The sequence below is a fragment of the Tenrec ecaudatus genome, chromosome 4 (assembly GCF_050624435.1).
Source record: "Tenrec ecaudatus isolate mTenEca1 chromosome 4, mTenEca1.hap1, whole genome shotgun sequence".
Lineage (NCBI taxonomy): Eukaryota > Metazoa > Chordata > Mammalia > Afrosoricida > Tenrecidae > Tenrec > Tenrec ecaudatus.
Window position 1 is genome coordinate 137,363,346 of NC_134533.1, and position 18,155 is coordinate 137,381,500.

Below are 18,155 nucleotides of genomic sequence, written 5' to 3' on the forward strand. Positions count from 1 at the left end.
TTTGGGTGGTGGGTGTCCTGGAGTTCTGAATTCCAGCTTTTTTTTTTTAATCTTAAACAGCTCCCAAATCCATAAGAGCAGTCCAACTAACACTGAACAGTTCTTTCCCCCATCTCTTTCTCTCTTCCGCTCTTCACTCTTACTGCTTGCCTCCTCATCTTCATCCTCATCAACTTCTCCATCTAGGCCAAATGCTTCTTCCTCCCCACTGACTTCATCTTCCCCCTCTACATCTTCAGCCTCTTCATCAAAATACTCCTCACCATCTTTATCACCCTCATCTTCTTCCTCTTCCTCCTCTTCATCTACACGGTCCACCTCAGCATCTGAGTTAGGGGCTCCCTTCCCGGTCCTCAAGGCCATAGCCCTTCAAATAGGTCAGCTGGGACAGAAAGCGTGAAGTCCCTCTCTCAGTAATCATCCAGTTGGTGACCTCACAGTCAAACAGATCTCAACTTTTCAGACATTCCACTTTTTTCAACAGCTTGAAGGTGCTGATGTCTTTCAGCTTCTTCCCACTTAAGTTTAGCTGCGTGAAGTTTGGATGTTTCTTAGCTGAAGATTCTATTGTCACTGACCTCAAAAACTTTTTCAATCTTGGTAGTTTGGGGATATTTTAAACTGAAATCAAACCTACATTTATTAAACGGAGGAACTCTAAGTTCACAAATTCGGCTGTTAAGCCCTCAACGTTTCCATCATTTGATTTGCAGTTGTCCAGGGCAGGTTCTTGAACCCGAGGTCCACCAGAAGTCCCAGCATGCCAGGCCTGGGGTTGGGACTTAGAATTTTTATATACAGACTCTTCATGGGATTATAAAATGGTACAGTCAATTTGGGAAAAGTTTGGCAGTTACTCAAAATAATAAATAGAGTCACCATTTAGTGTGACAATTCCACTTTTAGAAGAATTCAAAATGTGTATACACATAAGGTTTACACAAAATAGTCATATCAGCATAATTCATAATAACCAAAAAGTTGAAAAAATCCAAATGTTCACCATTTGATGAATGGATATGTATAAATGTTTATCCATATTGTTTGGTAATAGAAAGTAATGAAATACTGATGCATGCTCCCATATGCATGAGTATTGAAAATATTATGTGACTGAGAGGAAACACTCAGTTTAGGAAAAAAATATTCTAGGATAGGCAAATTCCGAGAAGTAGGAAGTATATTAGTGGATGCCAGAGGTAGGGGTAGTAGCGTATGGAAAGTGATTGTTGGTGAATACAAAGCTTTCCTTTAGGATGATGAAAATATTCTTTAATAGTCATCCTGGTGTACACTCTGTGAATATACTGAAAACCATGGAACTGTACATGTTTAAAGGATGAATTTTATGGTATGCAAATTATATCTCACTAGAGCTTTTTTTTCTTAAAGCCATTTAAGGCACTAGGAAATATTCTATGCTATTCACATGGTTTCCACTGGTCAATTTCTTAAAGCATCAGATCATCAGGTCATTCTTCCTAGTCTGTCCTAGTCTAGAAGCTCCATTGAGGCAGGTGCACCCAGGGTAACCACGCTGGCATTTGAAATACTGCTGGCATCTCTTCCAGCATCACAGTTACATGAAAGCCAACAAAGTATGGCAAATTACAGACAAGTAATGCTGTTGGCTTTTGTCAAAACTATGAACTATGCCATGGACTGCCAGAGAAATAAACAAATCTGTCTTTGAAGAAGTACAGCCCGAATACTCCTTAGAAGCAAACATGGCAAGACTTCATCTCACATATGTTGGCCATGTTAGCAGGAGAGACCAGTCTCCGGAGAAGGGCATAAGGGTAAAGTTACAGGGAGTTTTGACAAAAATTTAAAACACACAGTGCTCTTTAAGTTTATAAGAACTTGTCAACAGACCCTGAGAACTAGACTTAACATGAGGTAAGCCCCCTCCTCCTCAGAAGACGTGCAATGCTGGATTATTCTATCAGATCAAGCAAATCAAGTACTGTGCTGTCTAGTCACTTTGTTACTTGATGAAAAATGAGCCAGGTATCTAGGGTTCCCCAAAACGGGAGTCCTTACACTAAGCCTCTCTGCCATTCCAGATCAGGTCTAAAAGTAAAGTCATTTTATGACGCAGGATAAAAGTTCATTCAATGTTCACTATTAAGCACACTTACTACTGAAATATAACCAACTACCACAGTGCTGTCTCTATTTTCTGAAAAGCATTGCACTTCATATATATTGGAAATGCACTGAATTCAATGGTTGTAGAATTTTCATTTTACTTTCCTTGAAATTTAGATATATTTCAAATTTGTCAAGATGTTATAATTTGGCTTGCAGTACTTTTTGTCCTCAGTGGTTCATAAACTAATGGTACAGTTATAATGAATTGCATCTTAGATTTGATGAAATACAGCACAAGTTGAACAAATCCATGACCAAAAGATCAAATGTAAAGAAATAGGTTACCTGAATAAGAGTGCTGGGTCCCCTCGCTGGAAATGGATGAAGTTCCTCCAATAGCAGTAATGCCTTCTCTCTTGTTAATTATTTTCCGGAATGTTTTACTGATGTCTTTGCTTTTTAACTCCTGCATTAGCTGGAATGGGATATGTGTAAAATTGAGCCTAGATCAGATAAGTATGCTTTATATGGAAAGGCATCCCAAAAAAGCAAATCAATTTTTCTTAAGGAACTTACCATAGCTACTTTCTTACACACACAAATCTTGTGTCATTTTACCAATAAACAACACAAATGCGTGTGCCTCCCAAACCATTAAAACAATTTTTGTTATAACTGCACTTAAATTGAACACACTGAAATTATTCTAAACTTATCATGACCTTTTATACAACTCTAAATGAGCTATGTGATAAAAGGATGTGTTAGTGAAAAGTTTCTAGTCTATCCCAAAAGGGTTCTCGTTAAAATAAGTAGTTCTTATGGTGATAACATGGGCTTTCAGAAACTCTCTCTCCCATGTATTCTTTTTTTTTTTAAATCATTTTACTGGGGACTCGTACAACTCTTATCACAATCCATACATACATCCATTGTCTCAAGCACATTTGTACAGATGTTGCCATCATCGTTTTCTTTTTTAAAAAATCATTTTATTGGGCTCACACAACACATCACAATCCATACATACATCATTGTGTAAAGCACACTTATAAATGTATTGCCCTCGTCATTCTCAAAATTCGCTTTCTGCTTGGGTTCCTGGAATCAGCTCCTCATTTTCCTTTTTTCCCTCCCCCTCCCTCCCTGCTGCCCCTCCCTCATGAACCCTAAATAATTGATAAACTATTATTTTATCTATCTTACACTGCCTGGCATCTCCCTTCACCTACTTTTCTGTCGCCCATCCCCCAGAGAGGAGGTTACATGTAGATTCCTGAGATCAGTTCCCCCTTTCTACATTCCCTTCCCTCCCGGTATCGCCACTCCCACCGCTGGCCCTGAGGGGTTCATCTGTCCTGGATTCCCTGTGCTTCCAGTTCCCATCTGTACTGCTGTGCATCCTCTGGTCTAACCAGGCTTACAAGGTAGAATTGGGACCATGATAGTTGGGGGGAGGAAGCGTTTAAGAACTAGAGGAAGGTTTAGAGTTTCATTATTGCTACACTGAACCCTAAGTGACTCATCTCCTCCCCACTACCCCTCTGCAAGGGATGTCCAATTGTCTACAGATGGACATTGGGTCCCCATCATAAGCTCCCCTCATTCACGATGATATAATTTCTGTTCCCCTTGCCCCTGTTGCTTGAAACCTGGTCCCCTCAGCCCTTCATGATCACACAAGTTGGTGTGCTGCTTCCATGTGGGCTTTGTTGTTTCTGGGCTAGATGGCCGCTTGTTTACTTTCAAGCCTTTAAGACCCCAGACACTATATCTCTCGATAGCGGGGCACCATCAACCTTCTTCATCACACTTACTTTTGCACACATTCGTCTTTGGCGTTTATGTGGGGAAGGTGATCACACAATGACGGTTTTTGTCCTTTGGTGTTTGCTACCTGATCCCTTCAACACCTCGTGTTCACACAGGCTTGGGTCCTTCTTCTCTGTAGGCTTTGTTGCTTCTGAGCTAGATGGCCGCTTATTTGCCTTCAAGCTTTTAAGATCCCAGACGCTAAATCTTTTCATAGCCGGGCACCATCAGCTTTCTTCACCACATTTGCTTATGCACACGTCTGTCTTCAGTGATCATGTTGGGAAGGTGGGTATCATGAAATGACCGTTTAGCTGAGCAAGGTGCTCTTGTATTTAGGGAATGCACGCGAGGAGGCCCAATATCCACCTGCTACCCTACTACTAAACTTATAAATATATGCACATAGGTCTATTTCCCCCTAATCATAAATATATTTACATATGTACATGTCTGTGTTTAGGCTTCTATGTATGCCCTTTGCCTCCTACTCCTTTCCTCTATTTCCTTATGTTTTCCTCCTGTCCCACTACCATGTTCAGCCTTCATTCTGGTTTCAGTAATTCCTCTCAGTTACCTTGCCCTTGGTCACTCCCTACCGGTCCTCCCATCCCCTCCCTCCACTGGTTTTGAACCACTCATTGTTCCCTAATCCCTGGGTTGGCCAACATCTCCTCCCTTCCCCTACCTCCCATGCTCTCATGTCCCTCCGAGACCGTTGGTCCCGTTATTTTCTTCTCACATTGTTTGTCTAACCTATCTAGTCTAGATGGACCTGCAGAGATATTATATGTGCATAAAATTGGGGATAGCTTCGACAGCAACAAAGTGGCACATAAAAACATGGTGACGATGGCAGCAACACTGACAAGCTACCAAACAAAATAGTCACTGACATACAAAATTTAAAAGGAGAGAAAAAAAAAGATGGGGGGGGGGAGCCTGTTAGTAGTTCAAGGTCTGTTTGTTGACCTTTAGGAGTGTTTTCCAGATGAGTCTGATGGGGTGTTATGTCCTGACCCCAGAGTCCATCCTTTATACTCCCTCAGGACCTCCTAGCTGTGCTTCCCCCGCTGCTGTATTACATGCCCCCAGTGTTTTGTCTCAATGTGGTGGGGTCAGCTCAGTCACATATCCCCCACTGTGTCTCGGGTGCTGCCCTGTGTAGGGCCATGGGTCAGTGCAGGATGTCGCATCTTGCCATGGGGCCAGCTATATGGTCCTCTCTGTACATTGGGCCCTTCGAGCCAGGCTATCGTCCTCTGAGTTTGGTGGGTCCAGGTGTGCTCTGCTCCGTTCTTCCTCCTTCCTTTGCTTCAGCTTCATTCTGGGTGTGGTGTGGTAGGTCAGTTCCTTTCCACACCAGACGAGCTATTTTCATTTTCTGTGGTACTCCCTTCCATGGTGGGGGTTGGACTAATCCTGGTTAGGGCCGGCATCTGGTCCGGTCTCTTTGTGAATTCCTCTGTGCTCCTGATTTGGTGTGGCATGGTGGGGTCTGTATGTACGCTCCAGTTCTGTGAGGACACAACCAATACTCTCCCCCTGGGTGGGTTAGTGTCCTGTTCCTCTCCCATGTGTTCTTATTGAATTCTCTAGAAACAGTAAGACTGAATTCAATGAGTCCTCCACGTTGCAGCCAGAGTGATATATATATTCTTTAATGCAAATATGATCATGTGGCTTTACACTCTAGTCCTCCTCTCTTGCTGGTTTGCCATTGCTATTAGTATAGCAGCAATATGCAGTATTGATTGCTATTAGCATAATAGTGATATGCAGATGGCTATTAGAATAATAGTGATGTGCCAATGATGTAGCCTTGCTTTGAAAGAATAGAGGACTTACTGGAAGTGCTTGCTAGCACTTGAAGATCAAAGACAGCAGCTTTCAGTGTAGAATAAAACGAATTGTAAAGACAACTAAAAATCTCACAACTGGACCAGTTAACAACATCATGACTAACAAAGGTGAAGTTGTCAAGGATTTCATCTTGCTTGGATCCACAGTCAATGCTGAGGGAAGCTCTGGGCAAGAAATCAAATGATATCAAGAACTCAAACAGAAAGATATGTTTAGGAAATAATGATGGTAACATGTACAAACATGCTTGATACCATTGATGTAGGGATTGTCATAAGAACTGTAAGTCCTCCCAATAAAATCTTTTTAACAAATCAAATGACGTATTGCATTGGGTCAATCTACTGTACAAGATCTTTAAAAAGTGTTGAAGAGCAAATCACTTTGAGGACTAAGCCATGTCTGACCCAAGCCATGGTATTTTCAATCACTTCATATGCATATGAAAGTTATACAACAAATAAGGAAGACAAGAGGAGAATTGATGCATTTGAATTATAGCTTTGGTGAAGAATATTCTAAGTAACATGGACTGCCAGAAGAACAAATTTGTCTTGGAAGAAGTACAGCTGGAGTACTCCTAGGAAGTAAAGATGACAAAATATGTCATATACTTTGGACATGTTATCATGAGAGATTAGTTCCTAGAAAAGGACATTATTCTTCATAAAGTAGAGAGTCACTGAAAAGTAACAGCCCTTCAATGAAATTGATTGACACAGTGACTGCAACATTAGGCTCAACTATGATGTTACAGTGGCGCAGGGCTGGATGTTGTTTCTTTGTTCTATGATACAGAGAGTCATAAATCACTACACAGACTTGATGACACCTAACAACACTTGTTTATCAATGAAAAGACCCTGCATGACCTGGCCTTGATAGATTTCTCACAGATATTTCTTATTCTACCATCTCAACTCCAACTACAGCCACTGGGCCTTTGAATATGCTATCTCCTGTCTCCCTAATGACATTACTCATTCTCCTACTGCACCCCACCTCTAACTCTTTAAAATTTGTCTTCCGTTTTTAGTTAACCTTTGCAGAGGCAGTGAATTATTTAATGTGGCTCTCGAGCCAAACCCTCTAACTCCTACCAAGCTACTTTTCCCTGCATAGGTTTAGTAAGAAGGTAGAGGAGATACTGATAAGATTTACCTGGGAGTAATTATGAACAGGATTCCCTGGAATGCATCCTGTTGCATATAAAATGAGTCCTCTAAGAAGGGAGTATGGAAGATCTCACAACCAGCAAGAGTCAAGAGTAGAGAGCATCCTCTGGACCCAAGATCCCTGTGCAGTGAACCTCCTGGATCCAGAAGACAGCTATGACATCAAATAAAGGTGAGTGCATTGGGGCAGGAGCCTGGCATATGGAGTATGGTGCCTTTAGGCTTGCGGTTCTCAACCTGTGGGTTGCGACCCCTTTCACAGGGGTCGCCCAATTCATAACAGCAGTAAAATTACTGTTATAAAGTACCAACAAAAATAATTTTATGGTTGGGCATCACCAAAAGAAGGAATTGTATTAAAGGGTCGCGGCATTAGGAAGGTGGAGAACCACTGTTCTACGTACTTCATTGGGGAAGCTGGGCCTGTTGACCTTTGGACCTTGAGCGGAATGTGTTAAAGTTGAAGTTTACAGCAGGGTGGTAGGTCACTATGGGCATTTATTAGCAGACCTGAAAGAACTTTGTTAACCTGTCCTGATGAACAATGGTGTCCTGAGCATTTCTCACGGGTTTTACAATTTGTTAACTTTCTTAGTAAACCCTTTAATCATGAATCTTCTCTGTGAGTTCTATGTGGCCATCGCAAGGGATATTAGAACCTAGCAATGTAAGTAGAGACCACTAGTGAATGCCACAAAACCTCTCCACCTTCCCGTGTCTCAGCCTCCCTCAAACTTCAATCGCTTGTACCTCATACTCATGAACGGACACAATAATTATCTTTGTTACAGCGTTATCTTTCCTTTTCTAATAGTAAGACCTACCTGTTTATCACAAATACAAACTTTCAACAACATTTCAGTGTTGTCTTTTATACATTTGTGTTACTCTGTCTTGCCTACCAGATGTAAATTCCATGAAATCAGGGACTATACATCGCTTTTCATGCATATTACTGGCAGTGCCTCTCAGACTTCCTGGCAAGAGAGATACTCTTTATTTAATGAATGAAGAATCATTTATTTCCATAATTATTGCATTATATTAATGTCTATGTTTTCATAAGAAAAACAATAGTCCTGGTAGTATTAATGGAAGAAAGCAGCATCCCTTGTTCAACTGCACACAGGCTCTGGCAACTTATCCAAGTCGTCTCTCATCTCTCTTGGCCTGGGAGGCTTGAAGTGTACAACAGTTCTAGAATCCATTTTTCTTTTGTTTGATTGAGTTCTGTTATTTTTCACCTCGAGCAGCTAGAGAGGTTAACAATGAAACACAACGACCATACGTAGCATCAAAATCCACATGGGGCCAGCAGGTGAAGCTGCAGTTATTCCTTATGGAAGGAAATAACTAGTTTCCAGAAGGGGCATCATACATATTGCGTAGCTACTTCAATTATAGAATAAATAGAACAGTACTATTCCATTTTCCAAGGCCAACTAATATGACTTCCAGGTTATTTTAACCTTATTGGGGTGGGGGGTGTTCCTAAAACAATCTGTACACAGAGATAGTCAACATGAATTGTATTTAACTGCAATCACAAGCAATTGGAGAATTTTTCCTCTGGGTTTTATTCATTGTTCATGGAAATTATTAGTGACTTTTACTACTATATTTCTTACTATGTTTTTTGCAGCTTGGTTTAACCACGGCAGACGAGGACATCACTGAAATTCTGCTTGAACTGACCAGTGGCCACTAGAAGATTAGATTACTTACTGACACAAACTCTTCGAAGCTGATTTTGCCATCCTTGTTGTTGTCAGCCACTGCGAGAATTTTTTCCACGATCTCTCGCACCTTATAGCCAGGCAGCGGAAGGCTTGCTTCTTTGAAGAGGTCCTGAAGTTCATAATCGCTGACATACCCACTGTTGTCAATGTCTATAAAGACAGAAGAAGAGCCATCGGTTATCATGTGTGCTCTTGAGTGAAGATCAGACTCGGAAAGTGGTTTGAGACACGCACAGTAATACAGAACCTCTCACGGTTGCTTCAGAGGGAGCAGGAATCTCCTCTGCACTTAAACTTTACAGGGCATGCCATACACTTCAGCAAAACAAAAGACCTCTTCTTCTATTTACATGGGGCTCCTCCTACTACAGGGCGACCACATATACTGTAAGTGTAAAGCATGAGCACTGCTCTGACAAATGGAAAAGCCAGGTTTCACATGACTAAGTCTGAAAGACCTACGACTAGAAGGTCTCATATATCTAAAAGAAACAGATCAACAATAGTCCAGAGGAAACACCCATATAGACTTTATTTTTCTACGTGTGTGTGTGTGTGTGTGTGTGTGTGAGAAAGAGAGAGAGAGAGAGAGAGAGAGAGAGAGAGAGAGAGAGAGAGAGAGAGAGAGAGAGAGAGATGGATAGATAGATCTCGGTGAAAGTTCACAGAGAACGTTAGTTTTCCACTAAACAATTCACACATATTTTGTTTCGTGGCATTGAATCACTCAATCACTGCCACCGAGTCAATTTCAACACACAGCAGCCCTATAGGGCAGGGTAGAACTGGCCCCTGTGAGTTTCCGAGACTAACTCTACCAGAGAAGAAAATCCCATCTATCTCCCATGGAGCTGCTGGTAGCTTTGGATTGCTGACCTTTCGGTTAGAAGTCCAATGCAGAATCACCACGCCACCACTGATTACAATCTCTGTAATATAACAGTACTCTTCCCACTTTTTCCGCGTTCAGCATTTCTTTTCATTCATTCGTCTTTCCTATCCCTTCCTGCTTCCTGAGTCTCACTCCTGAGTGAATTGCTGCCCTTTCTGTCCTAGATGGTTGATGGTTCTTTTCTTCTTTTTCTATAGCTTAACATTATCGGTTTTTTCTAAAACAGTTTAATTGATATATAATTCACATACCACACAAGTGAATGGTTCAAATAAATAATTGTGCAATCACCACCACAATCAATTTTAGAATATTTTCTTCTTTCCTTGATAAATTATAAATTATTGTTGTTCGTCCCCCTTGAGGGGATGGCAGGATGCTAAATGCTGATACTTGCATTTGGTTCCCCCTTTCTCCCCACACCTTCCCGCTACACTCATGGTATCGCTTCTCCCATCGCTGTTCCTGGGGGGGGTTATCTGTACTGAGTTCCATGTGTACATACTCCGGTCTAGCTAGGTTTTAAGGCAGCATTGAGGTTATGATAGTGGGGGGGGGCGCGTGGGGGAAGGAAGCATTAAAGAACTAGAGCAGCAGTTCTCTACCTGGGGGTCATGACCCCTCTGAGGGTCAAACAACCCTTTCACAGGGGTCGTCCGATTCATAACAGTAGCAAAATTACAGTTATGAAGTAGCAATGAAAATCATTTTATGGTTGGAGGCTCACCACAACATGAGAAACTGTATTAAAGGGCCATGGCATTAGGAAGGTTGAGAACTACTGAACTAGAGGAATGTTGTGTGTTTCATCAGTGCTACACTGCACTCTGTGACTCACCCTTCCTTGTAACCCTTCTGTGAGAGGATGTCCAATTGTGTACAGATGGGCTTTGGATCTCAACTCTTACCCCACTCATTCACATCGGTATGATTGTTTTGGGTCTTCTGATGCCTAATACCTGATCCTGCCGACACCTTGTGATCACACAGGCTGGTGTGCTTCTTCCATGTGATCTTAGTTGCTTCCCTGCTATATGGTCACTTGTTTAACTTCAAGCCCTTAAGACCAGACAGTACACCTTTTAATAGCCAGGCACCATCAGCTTTCTTTACCACATTTGCTTATGTGTTCATTGTGTCTTCAGTGATCATGTCAGGAAGGTGAGTGTCACAGAATGCCAGTATTAGAACAACATGTTCTTGCATTGAAGGAGGACTTGAGTAGACACCTAATGGATTTCTGGTTCTGTCATATATTTTTCTCCTACTCTATCAAGGACCTCCTATTGTGCTCCCTTACTGAGCAGTGGGCAATGACCGCTGGGCAGCACCTGGTTCTTCCTCTGGTTTCAGGCCATTGAGACTGGAGTTCACGTGGTCTTATTTCCATGGGTTTTTTATTACCTTTGTTCTTCTTTGCTCCAGACACAGAGCAACCAATAGTTGTACCTTGGATGGCCACTCATTAGCTTTCCACACTCCAGTTGTTACCAAAATAAGCCCACCCAGAACCTAACTGTTGACAAGTTACAAAATGGAACATGTCTGCCCTCATGTTCCACATAAAATAAGTGCGGATATAAAAACCACATCAGGCATTTCTGTACTAGATTGCATTTAATGGCAGATCTGTTTCATTCATCAATAATTCACTGCTTCTTCATTACGTATTTAAGACATCATTATGAGGGTTGAATCATGTTTGGTGTCATTTTGAGATAGGATGTTCAAGAAATAATTTCACACTGTATTTGGACTTTGAGAAACAAGTTTCCAGGCATTTCCGCATCATTGCAGAGAGGCTCTTCCCTAGAGACGGAACATCATTCTTAACAAAGAACAAAGAGGGGCAAACACTTGTTCCCAGAGTCAGCAGAGAGAGGTGGATTGTTCCCGCAGTTCCCTGGATCCACCGTGTGTGTGCTCTCTGCTCCTCTGATAGGAGTCCCTTTGTTTCCTGTATTTTCTCTCTCAAGAACAGAGCAGTCATCACCACAACTAAATTATTAATAAAAAATCCACAAATTTTCCTTTGGAGCTCTAATTTTTAAATTTTAGAGTGAATTCTTCCCTGAGCTACAAAACATTTCATAAGTCGGCTAGAAAGCAAGGTGCTTGATATTGCAGCCATAATACTGATTGCTTTGAATTGAAAGAAAAATCTCATCATTGGTACACTACCAATTTAGAATCTTTTCTCACAGTTCTGAAATACAGCACCATGGTGGGGAACGTTCAAAAACCAGCAAGACTGAGGGCAAACATATTTCCCTGTTAACCATCGTACTGAAATGGTAAGAAGGCAGAACTCTGAGCAGAGCTACCCAGGTCCTTAAGTACAAGCTCTGTCCCTCTGATTTGGTAGGAAATGACAAGCTATAACAGACATAAATTTAATAAGCACATACTCTGTGCCAACTACTCTGAGGCAGTTAGTCATGCTTTCATTTTAAAGATAGAAAATCAAGGTGGAAGTTAAATAATCATCCCAAGGTTTACCGTTTACAAACAAACAGAACCGAGAAATATTTTAAATCCCAGTTCTTCCTTCCCAGTGACCCTGAAGTATCTTATCTAATAAAGCCACATGGGTGTGTTCACTGCCTCTGAGAAAAATGATTCTGTACAAATTAGCAGAAGGCTTGTTGAGCTAGTGAGCAGCAGTTTATCTTCTAAAAATGACTGGGTGTTAGTACTTTCCTAACACAGAGAAAATTATCTTGCTGTCAGAATTGTTTCACCAATGAATTATTTATTCAAAAGATCATTAAATAAATATTGTAAGATTATATTCCCCTGAGTCATAGATTAAAGTTAGTGTACTCAACAAAGAAAATATATTACTAATTCACTGGGTACCATTTTTATTCAGTCTCTCACATTGCATCTACGAAACAAAAGAATACCGAACAAGGAGAGGCACTCTTATTATTTCCTCTGTTTCAATGCTCCAAAGGGGCAGGTTCCCCAATTTTTGTCTGGAAAACACTGCATAAAGTCCCTGGTACCATTATGAAGAATAATTTTATAAAAATCATATCAGATTCTTGCTCAAATGGCAGTTATGTGCACAAGCCTCAAAGAAAGGAAAGGCCAGCTTCAGGCACTGCCAGCGAGGGGAGTCCGCCACCATCCCACGCAGCTGGTACTTTGCGGAAGCCTGTGCAGGGAGAGATGGAAAGATCCACAGGGTGTACAATTCATTTGATTTCACAGCCATGGTGTGCATGAGTCATGTTCCCTGAGAGCGTTCGTTTTTTTTTCAAGGGGAGTGGGGTGGGTGGGAAGCTTTACTTAGTGAAACAGCTTTTCTTTGCATTAGTCTTAAACTCATTCTGCATGGTGTCTCGTCTCCATCAGTGGTGCAGTGAGGTGGTGACCAGCATCCTCTGACTCATCAAGGCGGAGGGACAACCATCATTAGCATCAGTCCAATGCCAAGTCTGATGAGGTGGAAGGCAAACATGCCTCCACCCTCCTAACTTTTTACCAACTCTGACACTAGCTGCCCCTCCCACACTACTCTCTCTGACTCTGATAAGTTTGCTAGTTCGCTGCAATGGCCAAACAGAACTCAGACTATACTCACACACATGGCGTTTATCAGGGCTGTTGGTAAAGGGTTACAGTCCAGCATCAGAAACAACTCCAGGCCGTTTTTCAATCAGAACAGCCCCTGAAGGGACACCCAGGTCCCACAACCCTGTGGCCCCACAGCCTCTGTTCTGTTCAAGGCTGTTACAAAGCTCTTTTAGATCTGTCAGTATATGGCCAAAGACACCCCTTCAATCAGTAAGCCTAAACCAGAGACACTTAGCTTGAGCTCCATGGGCCAGCAAATATAGCTACCCGAAAGTGCCAGGCATGTCAGTCTGCCAGCACGCCTCGTGCCCCAAACACTTAGCTCTCTTGTTCCGAGGGCTATGACACCACTGGTATGCCTTGTGCTGGTGTCCTGGCTCTGCACCTTGGGACTCCAATGTCACAGCTCTGTCTCCTGGATCAAGGTCCAAAGGACACTCCATTCCTAAGAACAATTTCTTTCGCACCGCCGGGATGGCTCGTTTGAAGCCTAGTAGAATGGCAGAATCACTCGGCATGGCAGTTCCCTACACCGAGTCCCTACAGTTTCACCCCACTAAAGTGTAATGGGCCTTATTCATAGGATCAGCAGGCTAAGCTATCCAATCCCCTCAGTGAGCCACAAGCACCTCCAATCTGCACAATCCTCCCCAGTCATTTGGTGGGAGTCACAAAGACTACAGCTAGAAGAATCATATCAAGTAATTCACCAAACAGAAATGAGTTTTATCCATTATTCACTAGGCTTATGATAAACCTGAGCCTAAGAACACTGTGGCGATTATAGCCCGGAGTGTGATGGTTACGGGTAGGTGTCAATGTGGCGAGGCCAGGCATGAGTGCAATGGCTTGGCAGATATTATGTACCCATCCTCCACCTTGTAATCTGATATGAGGTGAAGGGGCTGTTTCCCGGAAGGTAGGTCTGCATCCAATATATAGAGATGTTTGGCAGTCTCCACCACCCCGAGACCAAAGAACTGGATGGCACCCAGCTACCACCACCATCTGCTCTGAAAAGGATCACAATAGAAGGTCCAGGAGAGAAGTGTGGAACAAAGCTCAAAATCATAAAAAAGCTGAGGCTAACTGGTCAAACAGAGCCTTGTGCAACCCCAAGATTATGAGCCTCCGTTACCGTCAGATCAGGAATGGAACTATCCCTGTCATAGAACATTCAACCATTTAAGATCAGAGGGATAGAATCTACCCAAGGACAAAATTCAGGGAGACAGGCATGAAGGAGGAAAGGAAATGGGAAACACAGGAGAACTGGAATGGAGGATGGTACATTGAGGGAATTGCAATGGATGACTTGAAACAAAGTATTTATGAAGTGTTAAATGTAAAACTAATTAGCTACGCTATAAACAACCTAATTCACAATAAAAAGTTTGAAAGCCATATTCATGCAATTTCAAGATATTCTTCTTATACTATAATACATATTTAATTAACATATATGTGTGTGTTCTTTCAAAGGCCACCTTCTCACAAACCTGCATGCAACTTGTCCTGAGCTTTGGTTCCTAGTACATGAAATAATAATCTGCCTGCTAAACTATCGGTTTTGTGTATCATCAGCTCCCAAAGCCCAAAGAGCTAGCAGTCTTACATCTGACCAGCTTGATACCTGACCCATGATTTTTTTTTATGTCTTACCAGCATCCATCCACACATATGTGAGTCATTTCCTTGGAATTAACCAATCACTCTTTCTCTTCTCAGATATGTGGGTATGTACACACACACACACACACACACACACACACACACACACACACTCCAGAGACAGAAGCGTGCTATGGAAAGGGCCAGGGTGGTGGTGTCACTGTCCAAATGTCAATTCACCTGCTCACCTTTCACTGGGGTCAATTTTCACTTGCGTGCATTTCCAGATTAATGCAAAAGATGATGTTGATATTCGTTGTTTGACGTAGGTTACTTAAGAGCAAAATGTGGAAGAATCAAGATTCAATAGAATTAAGGAGGAATTTTTTGAAAAAATTTTAAAGAAAAAGGTTTTTTTTTTGTTTTTTTAACAATTTATTGGGGCTGATACAATTCTTTTCACAGTTCATACATATACATACATCAACTGTATAAAGCACATCTGTACAGTCTTTGCCCTAATCATTTTTTTCTCTTTTCTTCTTTTACATTTTATTAGGGACTCCAACTCTTACCACAATCCATACATATACATACATCAATTGTATAAAGCACATCCATACATTCCCTGCCCCAATCATTCTCAAGGCATTTGCTCTCCACTTAAGCCCCTTGCATCAGGTCCTCTTTTTTTTCCCCCCCCCTCCCTCCCCTTTCCCCCCTCCCTCATATGCCCTTGGTAATTTATACCTCGTTATTTTGTCATATCTTGCCCTATTCGGGGTCTCCCTTCCCCCCTTCTCTGCTGTCCCTCTCCCAGGGAAGAGGTCACATGTGGCTCCTTGTAATCAGTTCCCCCTTTCCAACCCACTCGCCCTCCACTCTCCCAGCATTTTCCCTCACGCCCTTGGTCCTGAAGGTATCATCCACCCTGGATTCCCTGTACCTCCAACCCTCATATGTACCAGTGTACAGCCTCTGTCCTATCCAGCCCTGCAAGGTAGAATTCGGATCATGGTAGTTGGGGGGAGGAAGCATCCAGGATCTGGGGGAAAGCTGTGTTCTTCATCGATACTACCTCACACCCTAATTAACCCATCTCCTCTCCTAGGCCCCTCTATGAGGGGATCTCCATTGGCCGACACTTGGGCCTTGGGTCTCCACTCTGCACTTCCCCCTTCATTTAATATAATATATATATACACATACATATATACATATACACATATATACACATACATACACACACTTATATCTTTTTTTTTTTTTTGCATGATGCCTTATATCTGGTCCCTTGGGCACCTCGTGATCGCACTGGCCGGTGTGCTTCTTCCATGTGGGCTTATTTGTTTCTGAGCGAGATGGCCGCTTGTTCACCTTCAAGCCTTTAAGACCCCAGACACTATCTCTTTTGATAGCCGGGCACCATCAGCTTTCTTCACCACATTTGCTTGTGCACCTATTTGTCTTCAGCGATCCTATCATGGAGGTGTGCAGTCACTGATATGATTTTTTGTTCTTTGATGCCTGGTAACTGATCCCTTTGGGACCACTCGATCACACAGGCTGGTGTGTTCTTCCATGTGGACTTTGTTGCTTCTGAGCTAGATGGCCGCTTGTTTATCTTCAAGCCTTTAAGACCCCAGTCACTATCTCTTTTGATAGCCGGGCACCATCAGCTTTCTTCACCACATTTACTTGTTCACCCAAAAAGTTGTTGTTAATGATAATGTATGAAGGACAAGAGAATTTAGACATATTGCATTTAAAAACAATACTAAGATTTTTTTAAATATCCAGCCTGAAGTCATAAAATGTCATTGGTAGTAATCGAGATATAAAGGCCAGAGTTCAGTTAACACACAAGGAAGTGTTTCTGTATTTTTATGTATATAATGAGCATACCATGTGAAGCATATTTAGTTACAGTGTCATTCATTAACCTGGATTACTCTCTGCAAAGACATGCTCAAAGGATCAAAGTCCAATTGTAGAAATTCAAGCTAGCCTTAGCTTATGTCTCAGAAAGGAAAAGACCAGAAAGAATCCAGTGAAAGCTAGGTAGGAAAAAGGAAATCAATAAAGAACCAGGGTAACTGGGCGGTGGTAGCAGCAATGAAAAGCATTATCCCACTCCTGCAAGTCTACCATCAAGAACAGGAGCATCCTCTTTTGCTTCCCTCCGGCATACCTATTTTATTGAAGGCTTCTTGTAGCTCTTCCAGCTCCTCCCGAGAAATGGTAGTAGTGCTGTTTTCCATCTTCGGACAAGAAAGACTCTCTTCAGGCCTTTATATCTAGAAAAAGTAATGTTTAAAAAAGAACGTTAGCCCTTTGGAAACATTTATTGCATTAATATAAGGTACAAAGAACATGCAATCTCTAGAAGTCCTGCCGAAGGCTGGCAGACAAGAATGGAGTCCCAGTACGGGAAAGGAACACCTGGTTTCACATCAGGTGCTCTACCAGGGCACAGGCATTTCTCAAGAGCTGGCATCATTACTGTTTACATTTCCCATTATTTCACTAAAATAACCACATCAAGTTTCAAGAAAGCATCGCATTTGTAAATGTATGTAGTGGGTGAAATCAGAAAGTAAAGCTTAAAGATACAAATCATATCCAAAAAAAGGGTAGTTAGGCACACATTCATCCTGGAATTGAATTTGTAGTTTCAATGGTCAGCTTTATAATATTCAACCACTACCACCTCCTTTCTCTGCCATCTGCTGGAACTTTCTCATGCTGAGAAACCAAGACAGACTAAAAAGAAAATTATTATCTAAAAAGAATTCGTTAAAATAAAATTTTTATAAAGCAAGTCAATAGTGTTTATTGTTGAAAATAAGTGGTGTACCAAATAGCCATAATCAACTCACAGCAACTCCATGCACACCAGAACGAACACTGCCCTGTCCTGCGGCTTTCTTACAGGTTTGTTACGTTTGAGCCTACTACAGTTGCAGTCACTGTAACAATCCATCTTGTGGGGGGCCTTCTTCTTTTATAAGACACTTTACCAAGCATGATGCACTTTTCCAGGGACTGGTCTCTCCTGAAAACATGTCCAAAGTACATGAGGCAATGTCTCACTAGCCTCACTTCTATGGAAAATTCAGGCTGTATTTCTTCCAAGAAAGACTTGTTGGCTCTTTGGGCAGTCCATGGTACTTTCAACATTCTTCACCAGCAACATAATGTAAATGCCTTGATTCTTCTTCAGTCTTCCTTATTCAAAGTCCAACTTTGACATGCATATGAGGCAACGGAAAATACCATGGCTGGGATCAGGCCTGCCTTCGTTCTCAAAGTAACATCCTTGCTTTTCAACATTTTAATGAGGCCGTGTGCAGCAGATTTATCCACTGTAATGTGTCATTAGATCTC

The 18,155-nt window shown here is 41.9% G+C and overlaps 1 protein-coding gene across 1 annotated transcript in view; it reads right to left on the reverse strand.

Annotated features, from left to right (window-relative positions):
• PLS1 (plastin 1) overlaps nt 1-18,155 on the reverse strand; it is a 125,651-nt gene that overhangs the window by 46,351 nt on the left and 61,145 nt on the right. The window contains exons 2-4 of the mRNA XM_075548827.1: nt 16,960-17,065; nt 8,670-8,833; nt 2,440-2,569 (exon numbers count right to left, since the gene is read on the reverse strand). Of these exons, the coding sequence (XP_075404942.1) occupies nt 2,440-2,569; nt 8,670-8,833; nt 16,960-17,029 (364 nt within the window). The 5' untranslated portion in view covers nt 17,030-17,065. The remainder of the gene's footprint in view (nt 1-2,439; nt 2,570-8,669; nt 8,834-16,959; nt 17,066-18,155) is intronic.